At 44.3% G+C, this 18,361-nt stretch overlaps 4 protein-coding genes across 5 annotated transcripts; 3 read left to right on the forward strand and 1 right to left on the reverse strand.

The window, feature by feature from the left end:
- Positions 1-1,909: 1,909 nt before the first annotated feature.
- Positions 1,910-4,245, reverse strand: nxnl2 (nucleoredoxin like 2). Its single transcript, XM_084034666.1, has 2 exons — positions 3,843-4,245; positions 1,910-2,578 (listed from the first exon to the last, which is right to left on the reverse strand). Exons 1-2 carry the CDS (start codon positions 4,142-4,144, stop codon positions 2,410-2,412), a joined length of 471 nt encoding a protein of 156 aa, XP_083890792.1. The 5' UTR covers positions 4,145-4,245; the 3' UTR covers positions 1,910-2,409.
- Positions 4,246-5,320: 1,075 nt separating this feature from the next.
- gng10 (guanine nucleotide binding protein (G protein), gamma 10) lies at positions 5,321-6,576 on the forward strand. Its single transcript, XM_084034667.1, has 3 exons — positions 5,321-5,557; positions 6,247-6,374; positions 6,454-6,576. The coding sequence occupies exons 1-2, from the start codon at positions 5,477-5,479 to the stop codon at positions 6,370-6,372; spliced, it is 207 nt and encodes a 68-aa protein (XP_083890793.1). The 5' UTR covers positions 5,321-5,476; the 3' UTR covers positions 6,373-6,374; positions 6,454-6,576.
- Positions 6,577-8,373: 1,797 nt separating this feature from the next.
- Positions 8,374-13,287, forward strand: btc (betacellulin, epidermal growth factor family member). Of its 2 annotated transcripts, none has more exons than XM_084035830.1 (5): positions 8,374-8,638; positions 9,275-9,391; positions 10,454-10,574; positions 10,685-10,831; positions 11,045-13,287. In XM_084035830.1, the coding sequence occupies exons 1-5, from the start codon at positions 8,458-8,460 to the stop codon at positions 11,169-11,171; spliced, it is 693 nt and encodes a 230-aa protein (XP_083891956.1). In that variant the 5' UTR covers positions 8,374-8,457; the 3' UTR covers positions 11,172-13,287. The 2 variants fall into 2 exon arrangements, with proteins under 2 accessions (XP_083891956.1, XP_083891957.1); XM_084035831.1 differs by having other exon boundaries at positions 10,457-10,574.
- Positions 13,288-16,700: 3,413 nt separating this feature from the next.
- On the forward strand, positions 16,701-18,333 carry rxfp3 (relaxin family peptide receptor 3). Its single transcript, XM_084035366.1, is given in 2 exon segments — positions 16,701-17,978; positions 17,980-18,333. Coding segments are annotated over 2 exon segments (1,167 nt in total). The 5' UTR covers positions 16,701-17,057; the 3' UTR covers positions 18,226-18,333.
- The last annotated feature ends 28 nt before the right edge of the window (positions 18,334-18,361 follow it).

Genomic DNA, 18,361 nt, shown 5'->3' on the forward strand with positions numbered 1-18,361 from the left:
GTAAGCTAGCAAGTTAACTCTCTGCCCCAACGACGGTAACTCCCAACGCAATAAACTATACAGCTAATGTTTTTCATCACATTAACGTTAATGTACCTCTGTCGTTTCCGTCATCTTCCTTCTTTTCTCCCCCTGGGCTCCAGAGAGTTGTATTCGTTTTGACGCGATACCGCTAAAGTATTAGCATCTTTTCTGTTGTCCCGGCCAGAGTCAAATAACTCGCCCCGCCCCCTCAGAGGGCAGGTAAAGTGGTACGAGCCGGAGGAGGGGGGGTCCAGGGTGGCAGGAAACCTGAAATAAGACCTCTCCATTATTTAATAGACTTTGCTATGTTTATGTTGTTTTGGGCTTATGTAATATGTCGTATTTATAGGTTACAGTTTTGGTAAAAAGAGTACACGTTTGCAGCGCCCCCTATGGATCACGGCGGCCCTGCCATTCGCCTATACAGCCTAATGCCACCAAGTGGACTCGACTTGTCTTATTTTGAAGGGCTTGAGCGGAAGTTCTGTTCATTAACGCGTTGAACTTGACGGTGGCGCTCTCTCAGCGCAGGGTCCGCCGGTCCTCCCAGCTCTCCGCCTCCCCTCCCGCCCCGCTCCCTCGCATAAAGGCAGCCTTGTTAGTCGACTCGAGACGCCGTTACAGCGACAGGAAACACAGCCGCCTTTCATTTCTCAAATCCGACAAGAAGTCCGACTGACTCCAATTAACGTGAAGTCGACATCTTCATCTTAACTGAGAGGCTGTCTGTCCACCGGGGTCTCGAACATCCAAAACATGAATAAATACATATAAAATTATCTTCATCACTGACTCATATGGATTTGATTACTCACATATTCAAGGTAAAGGTAAAAACAACTAAAACATACTAGCATTGAAGTATAATAAAAAAAAATAATAATAAAACTTTAATTTTGCAGCTGGTAAATGATATTGGGGTTATTATTAATTCAGCTTGTGAATTTTAATAAGACCCCCCGAATAAAGAGGTGAGATGAAATTGTACTCAAGTGGACTCCCATCTCATGGCCCAAACCCTTGATGATTCCCATGCTGGACACAAAGCTGCCTGGAACCACAACATTTTGACCTTTGACCTCTCATCATGACACACACACATTATTAAAGCTAATATAATACATTACATTATAATACATTGTATTACATGTAATACACATACACCTTTACACCCAACCGGATAATGTAACTTCAATTTGGAGGTAACATAAGAAGGACCTTTACGTGAACTTTGGGGGAAAATAAATGTACATATGAGCAGCATTGAAGATAAACTCCAAACACGTGTTGAGACAAACAGCAGTTTTTTCTTTGATAAATTGTGTCTGATAAGGGGTTAAGGGCAAACTGTCCTGCATGTGGGGGGAAATTGGGGAAGAATTCAAACACTATCCTTGAATGGCAAAGCAGCGACCCCACGTGGTAGACTGTGAGACTGCAGCTTCCATAAAAGTGTACCTGAGGAATAAAGATTCAGAGTAGATCAGTAAAGCCACAGTTCATTCTGCTATAGGTTGTGGTTTTTGTCAGGCTTTTCACCACACTGTTCTTTGAAGACTTGTTGCCATGTGATATTGTAAAGCACACGGGTGTGGGAGAGACGGGCGGCCTGAGTGCAAACTCATCATCATCACCTGTTGGAAGTTTCGCATGAAAAGTGATGACAGCCGTGTCATTATTGCACAACGGGGAGACCGAAGGCAATTAGGATCAGGGATGCGAATGAACGTGCCAGCATGTCGGAAAACAAAAGACCCCCCGAGGGCTTTCTGCATCTTAACGAGGCAACGGGGAATAATTTTGTTTCTTCACAAAACATGACATACACACACCTACCTGTCAACAAGGCGACGGCAACAGGAAATAAAACAGAAGGCAGCAAATCTCAGAATAAATATATAGAGAGATATTTTAATAAAACCTTAACAACTCATATAAAATAAAAAAATATACAGGCAGCTTCAGAGTAGAACTATACGTCAAACTTTAAATGTACAAAAGCATTATGGAGACATCTACTTCATGAAAGCAAAGATTATTTCTATGTTTAATTAGCGTAGAAGCGTATAGCATTTTATTTCCCCCTCCATATGAACCATAGTGGACACGCCTGAGGTTTGTCTTCAATGCATAGTAAGTTTAAAGCAGCTTCCTGGCTCGTTAACCCTTCAAAATAAAACCCCTATCTACTTGTAAACCCTCCTCGTAAAAGTACGACTTTCTGTGTATTTTAGAGTGCTTGTGAAGTGAAAATATATCCAGTATTTGATATAAAAAAATCTGAATAAATAAGATCATATCATCTTCTGAGCCTTTTCGTTCCCAATCACAGAACTGAAGTGAACGTTACTTTGGTTTTGTTCGACGCCCCCCCCAAATCGTTTCCTAACCCTCAAAGTTCTGGAAGATCTCGGTGGCGTCCAGCCAGGACCTGAAGCACGCCAGGCCTCGGTCCCGGATCTGTTTCCTGCCCTTGTCTGTGATCACGTCGCCGTTCTCCTTCACGACCACCAGCCTGGGCACCGCTGTGATCTTGTAGCGCTGCTTCAGCTCACTGACAGGAGAGAGAGAGAGAGAGAGAGAGAGAGAGAGAGAGAGAGAGAGAGAGAGAGACACCTGTAACTGCTGCTCTGCTTCTCTGTCAATCAAACACACACTTTTTAAAGACTCATATTTGACAAACAAAACACAGAATCGCCTGAAAAGATACTGATTAAGGATGCAACTATTTCAACCATAAATCTGCTGATTTCCCTCCAGTATTGTAGTATCTCTCAGTATCTCTCCAGTATTGTAGTATCTCTCAGTATCTCTCAGTATTGTAGTATCTCTCAGTATTGTAGTATCTCTCAGTATCTCTCAGTATTGTAGTATCTCTCAGTATTGTAGTATCTCTCAGTATCTCTCAGTATTGTAGTATCTCTCAGTATCTCTCCAGTATTGTAGTACCTCCAGTATCTCTCAGTATTGTAGTATCTCTCAGTATTGTAGTATCTCTCAGTATCTCTCAGTATTGTAGTATCTCTCAGTATCTCTCAGTATTGTAGTATCTCTCAGTATTGTAGTACCTCCAGTATCTCTCCAGTAATCTTTTTTTTGCTTATAAAAAACAGTGAGAAACGCCTGTTAAGATTAAATAAACAGCCAGTAGAAATATTTCATAGGGATACGTTTACTTTATACTTTGAGTACATTTCAGAGCCTGTACTTTTACACCTTGTAAAGAAGTTGAATCAGTATACTTTTACCAGTCTTTTTGAGTATCTGTACTTTTTAACACCTCTGTCTAAACATCACAATAGTTAATTGTTGATGTACTAATCATTGCACCTCTCGTATTTAAATTACAAACATGTACTTCAAGTATAAAGTATAAAGTATCCCTATGAAGTACATGTCTACTGGTTGTTGTTTTGTTTTGTTTTGCAAAACTAACTGAATGTCGTGTCCTATAAATAGGATTTATTTTTAAAAAATATAAATATTTTCAAATATAAGGGGTATGATATGGTGTTTAAATACATAGGGAGTTCAACATTTTAATTAAAATACTCATGTAGAAGTACAGATACCTGAAAACTACTGCTAACAACAACATATGAAATGAATTGAAGCAAAGCGTGAACTCAAGTTGATGATGAATCTTCAGTGACTCTCAGACTGTCTGCGTTATTAACCCTAATCCTCCGAGACGGTGACCCTTAGAATAAGCGCGTTACGTCACACACACACAGCAGCGTTCAACCAGAGTGTGTTTTTTTTTTTTTTTAAGTTTAAAACTTTATACATAAAAACAACCACAGCTTTGCGACACTCACTGCTTGTAGTCGTCCGTCCAGGGCAGCGCCAGCCAGTCTCCGTGCGCGTCGTGGTAATACTCCACCATGTCGTCGGCCGACTTGTCCGACGACACGAACACGATCTCCAGCTGCGCCGGCGGCTCGCGCTCCTCCACCAGCTCCGCGTAGAAGTCGCCCAGGACGGGCGTGAAGTCGCGACACGGCGGGCACCACCCCGCGGAGAAGTAGATCCCCACCACTTTGTTCCGGAGCGCCTCGTCGGGGTCCACCAGGTCCCCGTCCTTGTTGAGGAGGGGCCGCCCGGCAAACACCTCCACCATGGTCGGACTCAGACTCTCTCCCTGCCGGCTCTCGTCGCTTCTTGGCTCACATTTCGTCGCTCCGAGTGTCGCTTCCGTAATGTTTACCTCTCGGTGAAAACGGAAGCCGCTTACAGCCAATCCTGTTTGCTAAATCGCCCGCGGACCAATGAGCGCGCGAGCAGACCGCGTCATAGTTCATTAGCCATGTGGCTTTTTCGGGGAGGTGCGTTCAAACGCCGCCCGTGTGCTAAGTAAATCCCAGTTGTGGCACACACAGCAGTGGCACGACGTCTCACGGCGCTTTCAGGCTGCCACCCCACTCTGGCGCATGCGCAGAGCCAACGAACAACATACAGGGCTTGATCTGGCCACATTAACTATTTAATATTGGTTTAATATTTGTAAATTACTCAGTTTTTAAGTTAATGGCTTGGAATCTACAACATTAGTAAGTAGTAATTGATTTATTTAAATTATTTAATAATTTCAGATAAAATACATATTTAATAGTCCCAGTGGGGAAATATATATAATAAATATATAAACATATATAATAGCAGATGTTAAACACAATAATAATAGACTTTGTTCAAGCCGCCTGACACTCAACATACACACATTCATGCATGACATGAACCAAAACTGGCTTCCCTTCCTCACATCCTCGCCTTTATCGTAGTGAAACAGAAAGGGAGAGAGGAACCAGATGGGGGGAGGAAAGTGCAAGTCTCTTCTTCTTCCTTTCTCTTCCCTTTTTCCTCTTCCTGCCACTTGCTCTTCATCTTCACCCCCCCCCCCCCCCCTCCAGCATTCTCTTCCAATCAAGTTGCCTCCTCCTCCTCGTCACTCATCTGTCTCCGCTCTTCTCTCTTTTTCCGCCTCCTTTATCGCTCCTGTCACTTCACCTCCTCTTTCTCACTGTCTCCCCTTTGCCAATGCATCCCCTATCTCTCTCTCTCTCTCTCTCTCTCTCTATCTCTCTCTCCCTCTCTCTCTGTGCTGTAGTTAAGTGTTGAGGATGAAGCTCTATTTCTTCACTGGGGGAAAAATGCACTTTTTTTCATCATACAACATCAAAGAAACACTACAAAAACAAGTACAGTAATAAAACGACTAAAATACAAAATGAACAGTGTCTAAATAATGAGTGTGTGAGTACATTCAGAGGAGGGGGGGTTGTTTCTTTGTTGAAGTGGACATGTAATTTGGAAAGAAACCCGGCCAGCCTTTTTCCTCCTCCTGTTCTCTGCTGCCCGTTAGCAGTCGGCTCCCGTGTTGATAGACCGAAGGGGACTTTCTTTTTGTTGATAAGGAACTTTTCTCTCCCCAAAAGGATTTCTCCCCCCCAACATGACGTCTAATTCCAATTTATCCAACATGCGGCGGCTGGTGGAACAACTGAAGCTCGAGGCCAGCGTGGAGAGAATCAAGGTAAAGACCAAAAACATATTATACATTAAATAAAACAATAAGCTTATCTCGATTTGTTTACCGTTGTTTTATTTACGCACTAGAATTAAATTCAACGCAGTTAAACACTTCAAACATACATAAAATCTTATTATGCTCCTTTGATTTTATAGATTACAATAAAAAGAATTCACAAAGTGTAAATGTGTGTTTTGTATTCAGTAATTAGACGCAGTATGCTGTATTGTAATGTGATTTTATGTTGTTTTATGTTGTTTGTTTTATATATAAATCACTTTAACATCTGACTCTAATTTAACAACATGCAAAACAGCTGAATAGCTTCCATAAAGGATTTACTATCATTCATTTCTCCTCCTCAAGCATCAAAGATGCTTTTTTTGTTTAATATCATGTGTTTCTCATTTTCTAAAAAGCCATTAAGTCTGCAGTTACAAATGTTAATACTTGTTTCTCATCAGCTTGTAAAACTGAATCCAATGCAATAATAAATCATCGATAAAGGGAATTGATCTGTTGGAGAGGGTTTGACCTCATGAAGTAATAGCTGGATTAAAACACCAGCTGGAGGAGCATCGAAACGTTAAGGCGGCGCAATTCTTATGAATGGTCTTAAATGATCTATAAAGCATCACTTGAGCCAGTAATTGACAGTAATTACCCTTCGGTGACTTGGTGACACCCTGCAGGTGTCCCAGGCGGCTGCGGAGCTCCAGCAGTACTGTCTGCAGAACGCAGGCAAAGACGCCCTGCTGGTCGGCGTCCCCACGGGCAGCAACCCCTTCAGAGAGCCTCGCTCCTGTGCTGTCGTGTGAAGGTCAGCGTCCAAAACAGCAACGCACATTATTACTGTAACTCCAAATGAGGTTTAAAATATGTGCTTTTTTTTTGCAGAGGAAGAAGTGGCCCTCAGAAGAAATCATGTGTTTTTTTTTAAAAAGAAAATCATTTATTTTTAAGTCCTGTATCATAAAGTTTGCTTTTTTTTTAAACACATTAAAGGACATTACAGAAACCTGCATCTTCTCTCTGTTTGAAACCTTTTTTGAAAGCTGCACAAAGCGTGATCTCTCTGTCCAAACAACGGACAGTGGCAGAATCTAAAAGTGATTATCTATGGATTATACAAAGCGGATGTTTATAGCCGGGCCCCTGAAATGACGCCTTGGAATCTCGCAGCGCTGGAGCTTCCTGATGTTCGGTCTAAGTTGGGAGCTCAGCCAGAGAGAGGAAACGGGGTCTTCCTGTTCTAAACTGCAAAGACGCTCAACAGAGAGCTGCACTTCGCTCAGCTCAACGTTTTCAAATATTTTTTACTTTACAAAATATATATTTACAAGCTCGAGGCTGTGCAGGATTAGAAATGAAACATGAATCACCGGTGTGTGGGGATTTTATACTATGAATCATGTTTTATTCATGAATTTTTAATCATGTTTGTTTCATTTTATTCATTTAAATATATCCTATCACACTTATGTATGTATAGATGAAGACGACTGACCCAGAATCAGTCTACATCAGCCTAAAGGAGGTCTGAGCCAGTCATGAGATGGCTCTCCACTTTGTCACTTCCTTTTCCACCCAGCACTCTGTTCTCGGCCGAGTCTCAATACTCCAATGCCTCCTTTCCTTACACCCTTTGTTCAAACGAGCTGAAGGCATCAGATGTTCCTCCTTGCATGAGGAATAGGATGCAGGTAAAATAACCGTATCTGTGACAGAAACCAGAAAGCAATCTGAAGCCACATTTTGTGTATTTCTCACCTTAAATGCGTTCATAATGCACAAAGTTTGACAGAAGAAAGTTTCCACACTTACTGTGCCTGCAGTGTGTTCTCTTCTGGAGCTTTACATAAATTACCAGAGTTTAAAACTTCAGTTTCACAGGAAACTGTTTTTTTTTCTCGTGATTTCTTTCCCTTAAAAGAGTGACCATGCTTGTCACTTGTAGATAAAATCACAATCATTAGAGAGGTGTTGGTTTGATCATAAACTTGTGAACCATAATTTAACCATGAGCACAATTAAAGGTGTCACAACACAAATATTAAATTATAAAAGTGTCAACTCATGCCATCTGCTGGTCGTGTCTCCAGAATTTAAAAAAATGATCACGCTCCGTTCCTCTCAACCCAGACGAAGAAGTGTTCAGGTACTTTATACTTTAGCAACACAACAATGTACTTAATGTTATGACATGTGAGTGTGATACTATGATGTAAGGTCTTGATCACTGATTGATGTGTAAACAGCATTTTACTGTAATATGTGGATTTGAAGTATTTGCTACTATGTTTTATATGTTTTTTTATGTGTTTTCCTTGAAAAACTCAGGATTTGTAATGAATTACTACAGATGATGCAAAGCAAAACAAAACAGTGGGAAAATGCAACACTTAGTTGTTAAGGATTAATGTTAGTTGCAGCCGTTTTTGAACGCTCACATAAAAGTTTATTTTAGTTTCCTGCAGGAATCCTTCTGGAACAAGAAGTCCAGATGTCGCAGCGGCGTGCGTTGCAGGGATTTCTTTTGGAGGCCCAAACGTGTAAAACGAGTGGTGCGCATGTGCACGTGGGATGGAAAATATGATTCCTTTAACGGGAGTTTGCCGTTAAACCGGCTGTCGTTTCTTTGTCAATGAGTCTTTCCCATGTGTCGCTCCATTCTTATAAAGACAGCCAGGTACAAAGGTGCGGGAGGAAATAACCCGCCCAGCTTGAATGGAGTCGTATTCCCCTTTAAAGGTGTGGGCGGGGAGTCGAGAGCAGACTTGGGTTTCATTGCCACCCCCCTTTTTTTCTATCCACACACACACACACACACACTTGTGCAGCCCAGTCCAGAGAGACACTTTGGGCTGAGTGAGTGTGTGTGTGTGTGCCTCAAGCTTTCCTGGATGACTATGAGCCTAACTGCCATCAATGAAGGACCACAATCCGACACGGGCGCCATCGGCGAACTTCCACAGCTCGTCCACACACTTTTGAAAAGGTCACTGACCTCTGAGGAAGGATCGACCCACATCTACATCAATGACATGGCCAAGGTGTGCAGACTCCATGTAGGGATACTAACAGGTAAGGGACTAACTTATTGGTTGGAAACGGAGGACGGGGTCACGACGGACGTCTCAAAGTGACGTTGAGTGCTATTTTGAGAGAGAATTTCTGGAATGTTCCTCTCCGGGGAGGTGCGTGGCGTTTAAAAACGGCATCACGTGAGCTCATTCTATTCTGTTTTAGAGTGTCGGCACACCTGTTGCCTTCTGGGATATGCGGCTTTAGAGACGGTGCTCGTCCTACCGAGCTGTATACGTACAGCGTAGACTTCAGCGTTGGTTAATGATCGAATGGATGTGTCTAAGATGACATCATCGTGTTTGTGTAGATTCACACAGTGTGTGGTAATGACCGTGTGTCGTTTGGAGCAGTAAAAGTGTGTGTGAGACAGAAAACAGAAGTGGGCGTGGATGAGAGAAATGTTCTACCTTGTAAGGCCGGCTCACATCATGACTCAGCAGCGTTTCCTCATTAACTCGGTTCATGTGGTGTTTTTTTCCCCCCGCCATCCTTTCATCTCCGCTGTAAACTCCTTATGTGGTCACAAACTGGTTAGAATATTCAAAAAAACATCCGTGCATATGTTTGTTTGTTGTGTGTGATCGCCCTTTTTTTCCCTTTTCTTTTCTTTTCTGTTTGTGTTCCTGCCTGCAGCGCTTGTGGCCTTGTGCAAATACTCGCTGGCCGCAGAATGGAATGCGACCGAGGAGTCTGCCAATCGGACCATGTCCATCTGTCATCATCACCACGGCAACGGGGACAATTGCACAGGTAGATATGGACAAGGATAAGTAGTTCTGCCTTGTAGTTTTAAGGCGGAGATGGAATGAAATGGAAGACGGACAAAGCACAGATAGATGAATGTAAACACATATACGTACTGAAACGCTTAGCGGGGGAAAGAAATGAGGCAGTTAATTGAGCTCCAGTCTGCTCACGTCAATTAACAGAGACGTGAGCAGACTGGAGCTGGTAAAAAATGGTTCTCTTCCCCTGCAGAAATAGATCAGGGAGTGTTTTTGTTCTAAAAAACAACCAATTGTACACATTATTTTTGTCTTTGTTCGAAAAATGTACCTCATCAAAGGAGAGAAATGTAGTTTAGTTATTAAAAAAAAGACATTCTTCTTTCTTGAAGACGGATTCCACGTTCATGCTAATGATGAAGCTACAAGCAGCGGGGGTCTTTTTACAGCAGTATGTTTCTGATCAAATAAATGAGACATAATACGTTACTTTGTTACTACAAACGTAGTTTCTGAGATTTTCCTTTGAACTTTTGCAACTGGATATTGCCTTTTTTTTTCCGAAACTGTGCTCTCGGGTTTCAGCCGACAGCCCGAGGCGCTCTGATTGATGGCGGTGTTCTTTTACAAGCTCAATTTCAAGGATAACGGGCTGTAAAGATAGCGGCAGTGTAGCATCGCGGGTCAGGAGTTCAGTGTTATGGCGGCCGCGTTAAGGTGTGTTTAGTGGAGCGAGTTGGAGTTGTTGGAATTGTTTTGTAACTTTATCCCATCGTAGCATTTTTTTTCTTTCAGTGAGGAATAAGTGAGATACGCGGTCGTGACACTACTTTTCCAGGCACTGATTCTCTCCGGATCATATTGCAAACAGTCTATTTATACCACCGAGTCATGCCACAAGTCACAGGAGCGAGCTGACCAAACGTGACACACTTACAGAAATAGTTTGACATTTAAAATAAGCTAAGAAGGCGAATAAGCCCTCCAAAAAATATCTACTATATCTTCATATAAAGCTTTTTGCAGATGATGAAGTGCTGTTTGAACACAGTTATTCTGAGAGTAATTTGAAGTTTCATTCCTCCAGCAGACACCAAAGATACAGACCAATGGACCGGCCACTTCTCCAAATGTCCCGAGGAGCTCACGAACTACTGCATCCACGGGGAATGTCGTTACATCAGAGAACAGAAGGCACCGTCCTGCAGGTGAGCGACAAAAAAGGCGGAGATGATGGCTGTCGCTCCACTGACTGTCGACTACATCGGAAAAAATATATGTGGGCTAAGTCATGTTTATTTTTCTGTCTTCATCTCAGGTGTCAAAGGGGTTACATCGGAGCCAGGTGTGAATATCTGGACCTCGACTGGCGGATAGGAGAGAGGCGACAAATCATCATCGCCTGCGTCATCGCCGGGCTGGTTTTCCTCATTCTCGTCATCATGTTCATCTTCTTTTGTTCACAGTAAGTTTTTGTGTCGTGGCACAAATTTGACTTACCAATGAATAAAATGCATTTTGAAAGGAAGAGGTTTTATGGGCTGTCTGGCTGAAAATTGAATGAGAAAATTTGGTCTTCTCATCTAACTCGTGACAAGAATGCAAGTACACGTACTTCAAGTACACGTGTTTCAAAATGGAAGCTAACAAATGCTAACGTGTTCACGTTTTCTATCAGTCGTAGGTGCAGGTCGTGTTGGCGGAGGGGAAGACGGAGGGAGGAACCGAGGAACGGCATCGAGAAGCACCGCATGATGGACACCGGGGCGACGCACGCGACCTCCACGGCGGACTCGACCGTGTGAGAAGCGAGCGCCACCGGCGAGTCTGGCATTTGTTTAGACACGAGGGATTGGGGTCCTTGGCGGGGACAGCTGCTGCCTTTTGTCTCACGGTGACAGTCAGTGTGCTCAAGGTGGTCCTGAGGCCGGCTCAGAGGAGGACGGACATTTAAGGCTGTGCTTAAAGGGGGAGCGTCGTCTGAATGTTCTGATGAAGCTTCAGAACAAAGAAGGGGATAAACACAGCTTGGATTTGAGCGTTTTTGTTCCCACCCCTCAAGTGCTGTGGAGCAACAGGCGCTGCTGACTGCACGGTGCCAATATCAGCTGTTGCTATGTTGGAAAAAAGCTGGCAGCCGGTGATAACAGTTGATCTGGTTATTGGTCTTCGTGGGAGACTGAAAACCGAGAGGAGAGGACTGTGTGAAGACACTGCACTCCATTGTCTCTTGAAACAAAATAATGAAACGTGCAATATTGAAAGAACCAGCAGCGGCAAATTCATGAGGATGCTGTTTCTTTGTGTCATGTGTCTCATGTAAAAATCAACACCATTATTTATACCTCCGTCCACAGTGTCTCCGCGTGAACTCGCACGGAATATTGTTACATTGGAAATGCAAGAAGAGCCTTCCACATACGGGGTTGCACTTCTGGACTCCCGAGGTCCGAGGAGGACAAAGAGAACTTGTGCTGGAGGCCTTTTTTTTTTTTTTTTTTTTAAACGGTATATTTGGAGCTCCAGGGGCAGAACAGCCGGGCCTGTGTGTGGACGCTGGGCTGAGGTGAAAGTGCTCCTGTGTGTGAGACAGACTGTCTGCCTCCCACCGGGTCCGTATGCCAGAGAGTCGAGGTCCGTCTATATCGCCACCTATCAATAAACGTGTCTACTGTATATGTGCCGTCCATTTAAAAACCACGTTAACACAAAGCTTCCCATAAGACTGGCTCGCACGTAAACGTCTCCATGAACACTGCAACCCTCACTCATGCAACAATTATGCTCCCCCTTCATATGTAATCATATTTTGGTCACGGTGTTGTCGCGTTGCCATGGTGCTATGTTAGCAGCCGGATTGTCATCGCAGGAGCCAACAAATTCCAGTGCCAGGGTGTGAACACAATGCAGTATCGTCCTGTGACATAATGTGTTGGCACCAAGGGAACTCTCTCGTATCTGCTCACCCTTCATGGTTCCAACACGGGCCCTCAACCCAACACGAGAGATGATTTAAATACATGAGATTGATAGCATCATAAAGGGGTTAAAAAAAAAGCTGCCTTCATTCATATCACGCGCACTGTGTGAAGGGAGAGGCTGTCATTTAAAGGAACGTATCAGGAAATGAGTTTCCGATATTGAAGATACGCTGGCCTGTATATTCATATTTGACGTATGACACCGACTTTCGGCAAGAAAAGGGAATAAATTAATTTCCCAAAAGGTCAAACGTCCCTGTCATGTTTATCTTCCAGCCAATGCACCTGCTGGCTGCTGATTTATTTGTAAGGGTTTTAGTGTCAGCTTTTTGCAAAGCAGTGCGGCTCTATTTTATGAATCCTATGAAGGGAAGAAAAAAGGCTTCGTTTGTTTTGCAGGGTGCCAATTTGGGTCCGTTTCACAGAGGCAGAGACTTGATTGATGTGTCTGGCTTCTGTTCACAAATATCCAAAATATGTACAAAGGCAGCATTGAAATGTAGGGAGAGGAGAATAGATTAAAGTGCACCAAGCAAAAAAACATGTTCTTCACAATGGCTGAACACCAGCATACAACGTTTTTCTTTCTTTTTTTTTGCACTCAAGGAAGACTATGTTTATAATGAAGGTGTCGGGATCTTTGGCCTAATTTCAACTCTCTTCAAAGGAGTGACAGCTAAAGAATGCCAGAGTTTCTACATGAGGAGTGTGACCGCTGGCTGATAAGGAGGACAGATACCAACCAAACTGTAGTGGATGTTTGATTTGGAGCGGAGACGCAGTCAAATATTATTTTTAAAGGCCTTTCATAAACTCCTTACATGTCCTCAGGAGACCTGCAGTGGACAGTCTTGTAGTCAAGACCACCTAAACCAAGACTGGAAGGGGTATCCAGACAAAACCAAGACCAAGGTAGGGTGAAGCAGAGACAAGACCATGACTTAGAGGGGTTAAGACCAAGACCATGACCAAGGTAGGGTGAAACAGAGACAAGACCATGACTTAGAGGGGTTAAGACCAAGACCAAGACCATGGCAGGGTGAAACAGAGACAAGACCATGACTTAGAGGGGTTAAGACCAAGACCAAGATCATGGCAGGGTGAAACAGAGACAAGACCATGACTTAGAGGGGTTAAGACCAAGACCAAGACCAAGACCATGGCAGGGTGAAACAGAGACAAGAACATGACTTAGAGGGGTTGAGATCAAGACCAAGACCATGGCAGGGTGAAACAGAGACAAGACCATAACTTAGAGGGGTTAAGATCAAGACCATGGCAGGGTAAAACAGAGCCAAGACCATGACTTAGAGGGGTTAAGACCAAGACAAAGACCATGGCAGGGTGAAACAGAGACAAGACCATAATTTAGAGGGGTTAAGATCAAGACCATGGCAGGGTGAAACAGAGCCAAGACCATGACTTAGAGGGGTTAAGACCAAGACAAATACCATGGCAGGGTGAAACAGAGACAAGACCATGACTTAGAGGGGTTAAGACCAAGACCAAGACCATGGCAGGGTGAAACAGAGCAAAGACCATGACTAAGAGGGGTTAAGACCAAGACCAAGACCATGGCAGGGTGAAACAGAGCCAAGACCATGACTAAGAGGGGTTAAGACCAAGACCAAGACCATGGCAGGGTGAAACAGAGCCAAGACCATGACTTAGAGGGGTTAAGACCAAGACAAAGACCATGGCAGGGTGAAACAGAGACAAGACCATGACTTAGAGGGGTTAAGACCAAGACCATGGCAGGGTGAAACAGAGCAAAGACCATGACTAAGAGGGGTTAAGACCAAGACCAAGACCATGGCAGGGTGAAACAGAGCCAAGACCATGACTAAGAGGGGTTAAGACCAAGACCAAGACCACGGCAGGGTGAAACAGAGCCAAGACCATGACTTAGAGGGGTTAAGACCAAGACCAAGACCACGACAGGGTGAAACCCACAGAGAACCAAAGAAGATCTCTCTTAATTCACTTGTGTTTGTTTTTCATGAGAAATGTCTTGATGAAATACTCAAAATGCAGTCAGCACAGGATGTTTGTGGTCCTAGCCGCCCCCCCCCCTGTCTGAAACTGAGACGAGATCAAGTAAAAATGTGGTCGATTCCAAGACAAAATCTTTAAAACATGGCCTTGAAACCAGGGTGAATTTCAAGACCATAACTGGATCTGGAGACCAGGGCGGTTATGGATTATCATCGGATAGCGTGTTCACAGTGAATGCCTGCAGCGCCGTCTGTTCTCCAGGCTGGTTTGAACACTGGAGGTCAGCAGAACACCCATCACAGCCTCTAAAAAACAGGAGCGGAACAAAGACTTTTACCTGACTTATTGCCAGTCGATGTGCAATAACTTCTACTGCACTGGAAGCCAGAGGGAAACGTTGTACTTTTCACTCTGCTACATGTATTTCTGATTTCTTTGCTGATTAAAGTCCACAGAAACCTAAAATTAGCATATCAATTATAACACAGTACATCTAAATACCAATAAGTAATGAAAAAATAGTTTGAATTCAATTCAACCTGATATGACATTGAAACATCTGCTAATATGTTAAATAATAATACAACTGCTTGCGTAATGACTACTTTTACTTTTGATACTTTAAGTAAACTCTATCGTACTTTTCTATCATTTTAAAGTATAATTTTGATTATAGGACTTCCTCTTATTATTTGCGTATTTTCCCTCCCTGTGGCATTTTTTTTTATTAGTTTTACTGAAATAAAAGGATCTGGATACTACTCCTGTTTTCCCCAAATGTTATTGAGATCCTAATTAAAGCTGGATGGCCCGTAGTATGATCTGGCATGTATTAGTTGCATGAAAATGGTTATAATCAGTATCATCCTCCCTCTCTACATGTATCCACTTCCTGGCATTAGCTCAAGATCATCTCCAGATGAAGGTTGATCAGGAAACGAGGCTGAATGGCACGTAGCTGTGAGTGGAACAGATACCAGTTAAAGCAGAGGTATATCTTTTCTCACGGGGGGATCAGACGATTTGTGATATATAAGCTAACGAATTAATGTTCAGCGTAAGAAGTGTTACGCATTTAATTTAGATGTTCGTTTTCTTTCTGAGAAATCAAGATAAAGAGGCCAAAACACATCAGTATGGATGCAGTCCGTGCCCCGCTGACTTATCCCCGTCCGTCTTATCAAACACATCTATGAAGCGAGATGCGTCTTATCTTATTTCTTTGAGCTCGTATTCTTTCATCTACGTTTTTTTTTATCTGTAAGACAAGAATATATGCAAATGTAAGATTCCTTGTTGCTACGTTTGGATCAGTTTCAGGGTTTTTGAGAATATTTAAAGGGAAGGTAAACTCAAAATACATCGCATACAGATATCTGAAAAGTCTACTTAGCGCTTAGTACAGCAACGAAGTATTACTGATTACTTCCCACAAACAATGTTTGAAGGTGGTTAGCAAAGCAGCTAATTAGTAGCGCGTGTTCCCGGCCGTATCTCTATTTCTGAGACCGTGTTTATTAATAGCTTGGTGTGATTATAAAGCTGCCTGGCTGAGCACACGTTAAGACAGTCGGCTCTCACTATCCATTAATTAATCGGCAGAAATATTTCATTTATTCATTTATCAGTGCAGCGGTGTAAAATTGCTCATTAAAATGACACGTAGCCTACTCGCCACAGCTAATTATTTATTACTCATTTATTTTTTTATCTGAAATTATTCATATATGTGTTAAAAAAAACAGCCCAGTTTTCGAACTCACCTTCACCTCCGATGTCAACTCTACAAATCGAACATCCTTCCAACGGTGGAGCTTTGAAAGTGCAGTGTGTAGCCACCTCTACTACGGCGTACGATCAATTAATCATCAGTTAGAGCAAGAATAAGCAAAAGTCAACCAAACTGCTGGAATTCTTCACGTGTATATTTTCCGTATGACGTCTGGTCGTTTGTGCTTCTTCCCGGCAGTCTCTGCGTTCGACAGTTTTCTTTATCGACCCAAATCCAAAGTGGCAGAAACGAGAAAACGACTGATTGAGCCGGGTCCTTCTTGGTCAAATCCTCCAGGGGGGGCGTCCCATTTCCGCTATCGGAAAAGTTATCTATTAAGTTTGCAATACAAGCGAAGAGAACAAAAGGACGTTTTTGAATGGCGTCATTCTTCACCACAAGCAGGCAGAATAATTGAATTAGCAGCTACACCAAAGAGACATTATAAAAACCCCGTCCAATCAAAAAAGTCGGGCCGGATAAAACAATTGGATGGCCGTCTGTTTAAGCTTACTTCCTGGTTGCATGCACTCAAGGGGGCGGGACTTTTTCAGTTTGGCAATGCCTTCAAAGTCAAGTGGTTTATCCAAATGACCTACTCTGCCTTTAAGTGTATATATTTTACCAAAAACTCAATGATTCACATAGACTTGTATGTGGAAGAGCTCTCTCTCTCCCCCTCCCACCCCCTCTCTCTCTCTCTCACCCCCTCCAACCCTTGTGCCTCTCTATTTACGCCCTGCTGCTTCAGCCGGTCGCTGGAGGATGGAGAGGCTGGAAAGATGTGAGCGCAACACAGATGAAGAGACTCAAACAGTTTGGTTTCGACTCACAGAAAGGAAAAGCTGACTAGATGGAGGCTGGAGGCTGAGGAACCCGGATTTGGATCCAGGTAGGACTTTTTTTGGAAACACCTCCTGGGGGATTAAAGTTGTTTTTTTTAAATGTCTGGAGACACTAACAACGAAGACCCGGCGGGGATCATGTGTATTTCCAACACCACCAACGGATCCGACGGTGACACCCTCCACCTGTCGGACTTCAACAAGACCGATTTGGGGGGAGACGGCGCCGCCGTTGTGAGGATTATAATCTCCGTCATTTACGCGCTGGTGTGCGCGCTCGGCTTGGTCGGGAACCTGCTGGTCTTGTACCTGATGAAGTCCAAGCAGGTGTGGAGAAAGTCCAACATCAACCTCTTCGTCACTTGCCTGGCGCTGACGGACTTCCAGTTCGTGCTGACGCTGCCCTTCTGGGCGGTGGAGAACGCGCTGGACTTCACGTGGCTCTTCGGCAAGGCGATGTGCAAGATCGTGTCCTACGTGACGGCCATGAACATGTACGCCAGCGTCTTCTTCCTGACGGCGATGAGCGTGGCGCGCTACTGGTCGCTCGCGTCCGCGCTCAGGGGAAGGAGGCGGCGGCCGCGCTGCTGCTCCGCGCGCTGCATGAGCGCCTTCATCTGGTTCACCGCGGTGTCCGCCGCGCTGCCGCACGCGGTCTTCTCCACCACGGTGACGGTGTCCAGCGAGGATCTGTGCCTCGTCAAGTTCCCGGAGAGCAACGGGAACGCGCAGTTCTGGCTGGGGCTGTACCACTCGCAGAAGGTGCTGCTGGGCTTCGTGCTGCCGCTGGGCATCATCTCCGCGTGCTACCTGCTCCTTTTACGCGCCATCACCTCCAAAAACATCAACACCTCGAGCGCCAAGCGGCGCGCCAAGGTCACCAAGTCCGTCACCATAGTGGTGCTGTCCTTTTTCCTGTGCTGGCTGCCCAACCAGGCGCTGACCGCCTGGGGCATCCTCATCAAACTCAACGTGGTGCACTTCAGCTACGAGTACTACACCACGCAGGTGTTCGTGTTCCCCCGTGTCCGTGTGCCTGGCGCACTCCAACAGCTGCCTCAACCCCATCCTGTACTGCCTGATGAGGCGCGAGTTCAGGAAGGCGCTGGTCAAACTCTTCCGGCGGATGACCTCGTCGACAATCAGGCCGTTCGCGGCCAACACGAAGCCGGGGATGGACGAGGAGGCGGGGGCGCGTGCTGGTCCCCGGTCAGGGCGCGCGTGGAGCCGGCTGTGGTGTTTCTACCCTCCGGGGGCTGTTATGTAGCCATGGACAAAAAAATAACATAGGCTTATTTTTTTAAAGTGCCACATGAATATTTTGTTTTTGTAAACGTCTCCTTCATCCGCGTGTATTGCTCCGCCAGAAAAAGAAGAACCTACATCTGCATCTTTTTGTATTT

The sequence above is a fragment of the Eutrigla gurnardus genome, assembly GCF_963514095.1.
Source record: "Eutrigla gurnardus genome assembly, chromosome: 19".
In the NCBI taxonomy this organism is placed as follows: Eukaryota; Metazoa; Chordata; class Actinopteri; order Perciformes; family Triglidae; genus Eutrigla; species Eutrigla gurnardus.

Coding starts and splice junctions, on each gene's coding strand:
- nxnl2 (XM_084034666.1), bottom strand. CDS start 4,144: ATGGTGGAGGTGTTTGCCGGGCGGCCCCTCCTCAACAAGGACGGGGAC. Junction 2,579..3,842: donor TGGACGGACGACTACAAGCA/GTGAGTGTCGCA, acceptor CTCTCCTGTCAG/TGAGCTGAAGCAGCGCTACA.
- gng10 (XM_084034667.1), top strand. CDS start 5,477: ATGACGTCTAATTCCAATTTATCCAACATGCGGCGGCTGGTGGAACAA. Junction 5,558..6,246: donor CCAGCGTGGAGAGAATCAAG/GTAAAGACCAAA, acceptor GACACCCTGCAG/GTGTCCCAGGCGGCTGCGGA.
- btc (XM_084035830.1), top strand. CDS start 8,458: ATGACTATGAGCCTAACTGCCATCAATGAAGGACCACAATCCGACACG. Junction 8,639..9,274: donor CCATGTAGGGATACTAACAG/GTAAGGGACTAA, acceptor TCCTGCCTGCAG/CGCTTGTGGCCTTGTGCAAA. Junction 10,832..11,044: donor TTCATCTTCTTTTGTTCACA/GTAAGTTTTTGT, acceptor GTTTTCTATCAG/TCGTAGGTGCAGGTCGTGTT.